A 7,519-nucleotide genomic window follows, 5' to 3' on the forward strand; every position below is an offset into this window, starting at 1 on the left:
AGCTATTTTTGACCCCTTGCTGCAGCAACTGTGTCAGTCTATCTCACTGAAGGTCTTTTCTTTTGTGATTGACCCTCTACTTTACCAAGCATGCTATCCTTCTCCAGGGATTCGTCCCTCCTGATAACATGCCCAAGTATGTGAGATGAAATCCTGTCATCCTTGCTTCTAAGGAGCATTCTGGCTGCATTTCTTCCAGCACGGTGTGTCCCTTCGTGTGGCAGTCTATCGTACAGCCAGTGTGCTTCCCCACCTCTCGTGCACTCATTCCTCTCCAGTCTTTGCTATTCATCTTCCAGCTTTCGTCTGCACACGAAGTGATGGGAAATACCATGGCTTACGTCAGACAGACGTTAACCTTCCAAGGGCAGCAGATTTGCCCAATTGAATGTTACTGGATTTCGTGACTGCTGCTTCCATGAAGCTGTATTTCAACTAAAAATATGTGAGCGGATTGGTCTAGCATGGTCAGCTTCCTTAATCCGCCCTTTAGCTCATACCCCTTTATTCTCAAGGTATGGTTTGGCCCCTATTATACAAAGTCATCAAGATACGTAAATACTTTCTTCAAGTCAAAATACCAAATGATAAAGAATCGCAAGTTATTTTATGTTTCTAGTAACATTAAGAATACCACAGCAATTACAGTTTTAATTTTGAGTGGTAAGGTGCACATTGGTAAATCTCTGAGAGCACCCATTTTCATTGTGCAAGAGGACTTGGGGTAAGGGTCGCTACTGTGAAATTGGGGTTTCTTCAGTATGGCACCTACAAAGTCCCCTGGCCCTATTCAGACAAAAGATGAAGCTCTGTGTAGGAAAAAGATGTCAGCGGGCACTGATAATGCACATCAGTCAGAACAAGATACTGCACAAGTGCTGCAGGGCACCAGCAGCGGGTGAACAGGGAGCAGAGAGGCTTTAAGGCATAGCGTATCTTTACACCCTCTAAATCAGGGGTCCTCAAACTACAGCCCGCGGGCCACATGCGGCCTGCTGAGGACATTTATCCGGCCTGCCGGTTGTTTTCGCCGCCATTGCTCTCCTGCTTAGCAGCCGACTGGTCCAGTGTGCATAGGAATTTGTTCATAGTATTTTTTAAACTATAGTCTGGCCCTCCAACAGTCTGAGGGACAGTGAACTGGCCCCGTTTAAAAAGTTTGAGGACCCCTGCTCTAAACCAACCCAGCATGCCTGCCTTGTTCTCCTCTTGGCTGTTCACTGACCTGAGTACCTTTATCCTTTTCACCTCCAATTTGATGGTTAGCATCAGTCTGTTATTTATTATCACTTGTTGGCCGCATGCAGCTGTGACTTGGGAGCCCTCAGGGACTATCACCCATTTTGGGTCATGCTCTGGGGGCTGAGGGTGAGGATGGCAGGTATTGTTAAAAGTAAGCTAGTAAGGCCAACAGGAGGAACTGACTAAAAGCAGCTGTAGTAGTCTAGATCCACCTAAAGGAATGTATCAGATTGCTTAAGTGAATGAGTGCTCAAAGAAGTAAACCTGCTTTTCTCTATTTCTTTTAGACTTTGATGATAGTATGTTTGTTAAGACTTCCACCCCCGAAGAGTGGATTGCCCAGGGAGAATACTACGCCAAGCATCAGTGCTGGGAGGTAAGGGGCTGGCCCAGGAGCCAGGGAGCAAGCTTGTCAGGCCCTAGGGCAGGCTTCCCACAATCTCATTCATCATCACCATGGAGCCAGGGTAAGGTGACTTGTTTCAAGTCACTTCTTTGGAAATGTTGGGCCATTCTGCAGTGATGAAGCTCCCTGCCCTGTCCCTTCCTCAGCATGGTCATGACAACCTTGTTGTGGCCAAGTGTTAGTAGGTCATTGGAAGAGGTCAATGTATTGGCCCCTTAAGAATCATACGTATTTTCTCTCCCTCCTGTACTGTATGCTTAGAAAGATTTTTTATAATTATCACACTGTATTTTAAAACAGTAACAGATTGTGCCTCTCTTTTACTTTTTTCGTTGATTAAATATGAACCAAATTGTGCATCTGTGTCTGGTGGGTGTAGATTAAGCTTTATCATCAGGCTGAGCAGATTGATTTCTAACTACAAGCCATTTTCGAGGGCTCGAGCAGTCTTCTCCCAGGAAATGTTAGCATTAGTAGTCTTCCTGAAAAGTTGGAACCAGCATAATGAGCCCTGTCACTTCCCCCACAGTCAGAACTCCCATGTGTCATGGGGTGTTAGGCAGGAATCTTGGCAGTTGTGTCTCCCATAACTGTAGTAATGACACCTTCACCTGAGGGTTTGTAACACAGTTAAAGGGGTGTTTTCAAAACCAATAACCAGAAGCCTGATCTTAGGGTTGGATCCAACAAAGTCCAACAAACGCAACAAAGACCTGATCTTATTCCATTTCTTTCTTATATCATCATGATTCCCCTTCATGGTTATGTAATGGCGGCAGTAGCTCCAAGCACCAGCTTCTTTTTCAGGAGCATCCCATGCATGAAGGGCAGGGATTTGTTTTCCATGGGGCTCTTTATATCTCATTGACTAGTGCTAGGCCATTCTTAGCAGCAAGGGATTCTGGGAGAGTAATTCCATAGGGCAGTTTCAGCCCTTTGTGGAAGTTAGAACCCTGCCATCAGACAAGCATGGGAGGCAGGATGCTAGGGAGCAAATAACCAACGGCACATTTGCTCTGTGCACATGCACATTTCCCAAAGATCTAACTGCCCCAGGTCCACGGAGCCCCCCAGGATGGCAGCTGCAGGAGATGCTTCCTGAGAATACAGCTGGGCTTGAGTTTTAGACAGATCCTTTCTGTCTCAGTGTTCACATTTGAGAGGTCCAAGCTCTTAAACAGTTATAGGGTAAGTGCCCACAGTTTCCTTTGACACTGGTGAACAAACATCCGGATGGTGATTCCTCTGGAGGGCCTGCCCTGCTGTCTTCATAATCCTTCTTACCAGGCATAGAGTTGGGCCCAGGTAAAGGTACTGGAAAGTGACAAGTGTCATGAAACTCCACGTTAGAACTCATGGACGCCACAGGTGCGATGTCTTCTGTCTGACGTACCTGGGAGAAGGAATTCCCAGAGTTTTCTCAGTCACAATTTTTAGGAGAGTTTTGTCTGTTGTGGCAGAGAAAATGATTTTTAGTCTACAGCAAGCAACTCACGTTTGGGTTTTATCAGTTACCATTTGCTACAGAACTTTTTCAACCTTAGTGCCTTAAAACATGTCCTTTCTGAAGTCCATCATTCTGTGGGTTGGCAGAGCTGAATTTAGCCAAGCAGAACTTCTGATCTCTGATGGGCAACACAGCTGCCAGGCAGCCAGGCACCTTTGATTCTGGAGGTTGGCTGGTTGTAGTGGCTGACTTGATGGGGTGACTGGAGTTCCTGTACTACTCATTATCCAACTGGCTAGTCCAAGACTTGTTTGTATGGTGTTTGGGCAGGTTCAAAGAGAGTGAGATGCAAACAAGACCTCTCAAGGCCTAGGCACAGTGTTGTTTCTGCTGTACTCTATTGGCCAAAGCAAGTCACACCCTAGTTTGAAAGGGAAGAGAAAGAGCTACCACTGTTGGGAGAAGTTTCAGAGTTATACTGGAATGGGGCGTGGATAGAGGGAAGAGAGAAGGGATCTGACTGCCCTTTCAGCCTGTCGAAAGAGATGAGAAAACATTTCTACTATTGGGTGTGGATAGAACATATTTCTATCAATATGCAACATTTAGCTGCAGGAGGTGACACACACACCCCTAACTGTATTCTTTAGCCACTGTTATAATTGGAAAGAAATACTGAACACTTGGCTATTGTTAGAAAACTGAAATTTTTTTTGGGGGGTGGAGCAACTTGGGGCAAGTGGGGAGGAGAGGATGAACTAGGATGGACAGCAGATAAGGGCCTAACACTACAAAACTAGGTAAACTGTTATTCTTTCTGGGTCCCTGTTGGTGCTAACCATAACGTGCTGCCTATAGATTTCAAATTCTTTCCCTCTTTGCATGTCTTTTTAATGTTTGAATCTAAAATCTCTATAGGAGAGCTGGCACAGACGAGAATGTTATAAAAAGCTTTCTCGCTGGATTTTATTCTGATCTGGCTAAAGAACTTCAGGAGGAAGGTGGTTTATTGAGCCTTTAAATGCATGTCAGTAGAAGGCTCAGCACCACCTTGCAAGTGGAAACTTGTTGAGATTCATCCATTGAGCAAATACCTCCTGAGTTGTGGGCCACGCATTGTGTTGAGGTCCCAGAATCATGATTATGAGTGAAACAGGCACAGAGACAAAAAAAGTGCCCCCAGAACTGCTCTGTCTGGACCAGGAGTCCAGAGAAGGCTTCTCTTGAGAGGGAGACCTTGAGCGCAGATCTGTAGGATGAGTGAGGCTAACCAGGCAGAGAGGGGTGGAGGAGCATTACTCTCAGGGGGAGCGTGGGGACAGAGGCCCAGTGGTGGAACGAGCATAGGCTAGGGAGGCTGGAGTAGAATGTGAACCTGGGAGAGGTATGTCTGTCCAGTGTATTAGCGAGGGCTGCAGCGTCCCGATGGTGTCCGTGCTGAGACCCAGTCTCTCATGTTGAGTAGGACATGAACTTTCTGCCCTTCTGGGCTGTCCTTTAAGATACAGGTTAGCGTTTCTGTTTTAAAAAAACAGATTTCTGCCGGCAGGAGTGAGGGTGCAGTGTGACTCTGACTCTGTGTCACTCCTGTGACACATGGTTGCCCATCTGCTGTTCAGAGGGTTTGGCGATCCCAGATGTGAATGTCTCAAGCATCTGACTGGTGACTTTTTTGCATGTCTTTCCTCTGTGGATGTGCTACATCTGTTCCACCAACACTCTGAGGTGGCCGCTGGAGTTACCAACTGGTGAAAAACCCGTGTTGATGCTCAGAAAAATCTACTGGACGGCTTTGGGCCAATAACTGCACATCTCTGAGCTGAGGTCTAGAGAGAGAGAGAAGTATGATACTCCTTGTGCATGACTGATAGAAGATTAAATGATGGTGGTGTTCTGGTGGCCTGTGGACAGTGGCCTATTAAAAAATCCTCATGATGTACCTTCCCCGTGATTTCTGGGTACTTCCCAAAGGCATCTTTGGGTGTGAAGTGTTACCTGGTTATTCTTGTCGCGCAGCCTGTACAGCTACTTTCACTAGCAAACCACCGCTCCCCTCTCCTCCAATGGGGCTGGGGTGAGACTCGGCTTTGTCAATAGAACCATGTGACATACATTTTAACTCTTGTTCTGTGGTATCTGTTATCTGCAGGGGATTGAAATCTTTTGTCTATTCCAGGTTGCAGCCAAGTGTTACCAAAAAGGAGGTTCATTTGAGAAGGCGAAGTTGGTCTTGGCCCACAACACCGCCCTCAACATGAAATCCACGAAAGTCAGCCCCATGTAAGCCTCTCGAGGGGTATGCCCGCACTGCGTCAACGAGAGCAGCCGTTCAGATGGATTGGTGTTGGGTTGGCATTCCATGGAAACTCTGTTTTGTTTCCCTTCCTTCAGGGAAAAGCAGATGGGGTATTTGGAATTGGCTAAGACCTATTTGGAGTGCAACGAACCAAAGCTGGCTCTCAAGTGTCTGAGCTATAGCAGGGAGTTCCAGCTCTGCGGCCAGCTGTGCGAGAGGCTGGGACAGGTACACACCACCCCCACCAACCCCTGCTCCTGGGAAGACGGGATTTTAGTTGAGCAGATTGAGGGATGGGTCTCCAACCTCTACGTGTGGTGGGAGTATGCTCCAGTTTTCCAAAGTGGAGAGCCTGGCCTTGATGGGTCTAAGGATAGCCCTCCTTCAATGAGCCCAGGGTGCCCTAAGGATCCAGAGGCAGTGTGTGTATGTGTGTATGCCTTTGTCTGTGTTAATGTTTGAGGCCTGATAGGAGTCATCCACTGCCACCAATGCAATTTTAAGTTAGAGTGGCCATATAGTGATTCGTAGAAGGTTCCCAACCCCTAAATGTGTGTTACCCCTGGGAAGAATTGCTTGGGAGGGATGCTGTGGGAGTGTTAGATTTCCTCTCAGGGATTCCTGTGCTGCTGCTGCATCTCCCCTCTCTCCAGGGAGCAGCATCGGTTTCCCTGGAAACCACTCTGGGCCCTTGCTCTGGAAGGCAGGCAGGAGCCTCCTTACAGAACCAGGCAAACTAGAAAGGGAGAGCTGCCACGCAGAGCCAGCCTCTGTGCTTTCCCTCTACTCGGCACACATTTGGCAACGAATGAGGGTAATCTGCATTTTCAGAAGACGAAACTGGACAGGGGGGCTAGATGTTGAGGTGGCCCGTATACCCTCATCACTGTGGTCTCCGGTCTTAGAAGCATCTGAATCTTTATATTTTATGGTTTGCCTCATTTAAAGCCACCCAGCTAAGGTTTATTACAGGAGCCTGGGGCACAATGATTAAGCACCAGGTTGCCATCGAAAACATCAGTCTTTTGAACCCACCAGTCACTCAAAGACCTGGCGACCTGCTCCTGTAAAATGTCAACCTTGGAAGTCCTGTGGGGCAGGTACCTCTCATAGGGGTCACTGTGCGTCAGAATTAATGCCAGGGCATGCCATAAGATGTATTCGAGGACCTGACACATGCATTTTGTTTTGTTTTATTTTGACTCTTTTCTTTTTAGATCTTAAGAGAGAATGAAATCATTCAGCAGAGATGCAAAGCCCTTACTGTGTGCCAGACAGACACTGGGTATACTGGGCCACCAGGGAACCTTTAAAATTTTTTCTCTTTCATTTTCTACTTCACCCACACACCACTGATACAGGTTCACAGATAACAGCTACCATAATATTGTAGCTAGAACACCAGAACATTTCTCACAACCGCCGACTACAAAAACACCGGCAGAAACAAAAACAATAGCGTGTAGCATGTGCAGATGAAACCCTGGGATTTGAAGTCTCATTGTAAGGGGATAATCATGATTGCTCTAACTTTCCCATGCAGCAAAACTGCAGGCAGTCTGCTGCTGTGAGAAGACTCAATGGAGCAGTTCTGCTCTGTACTATGTGGGTCTCCTGGAATCAGGACGGACTCACTGCAACTTCCAACAGTGGCAGCCGCTTTGCTTTTAAGAATGGTTGTACTTTTGTGCACAAGAGTTGCTTTCCTCATATCCTTGCCCAAGTTTAGTGGTTTTGACTGCCTGATTTTTTGCAAAGCAGGTGGATTTAGTGTTCTGTGATTTTAATTCACAGTACCCTGATTTATTTGTAAGGTGAAGCATCTTCATGTATTTGTTAGGCAGGCAAGTTTCCTGTCATCACTAGGAACTGGCAGTTTCTATCCTTTGACTATTTTTTCTTATGCTTCTAGGAAAGTCTTATGTGGTTTTAGGAATTCATCTTTAGATCAGCCAGCCTATGTACAGTGCCCACTAATCATGTGGATGGCTGTTTAATTAAAATGAAATGAAATGAAAAATTCCATCTCATTTTTCCTGTGTGACCAGTGGCTGCCCCATTGGAGTGTGCCGATATGGAACATGTTTATCTTCACAGACGTCTATTGGATAATACTGCTACTGTTTGA

The 7,519-nt window shown here is 46.5% G+C and overlaps 1 protein-coding gene across 2 annotated transcripts in view; it reads left to right on the plus strand.

The window, feature by feature from the left end:
• The window catches only part of TRANK1 (tetratricopeptide repeat and ankyrin repeat containing 1), a 147,786-nt gene that overhangs the window by 123,383 nt on the left and 16,884 nt on the right, over positions 1-7,519 (plus strand). For both annotated transcript variants that reach the window (XM_045297438.1, XM_045297439.1), the window contains 3 exons: positions 1,530-1,618; positions 5,272-5,375; positions 5,487-5,619. In XM_045297438.1, the coding sequence (XP_045153373.1) occupies positions 1,530-1,618; positions 5,272-5,375; positions 5,487-5,619 (326 nt within the window). The remainder of the gene's footprint in view (positions 1-1,529; positions 1,619-5,271; positions 5,376-5,486; positions 5,620-7,519) is intronic.

This window comes from Echinops telfairi, unplaced genomic scaffold (assembly GCF_000313985.2).
Source record: "Echinops telfairi isolate 266 unplaced genomic scaffold, ASM31398v2 ScPeMD7_7420;HRSCAF=8458, whole genome shotgun sequence".
NCBI lineage: Eukaryota > Metazoa > Chordata > Mammalia > Afrosoricida > Tenrecidae > Echinops > Echinops telfairi.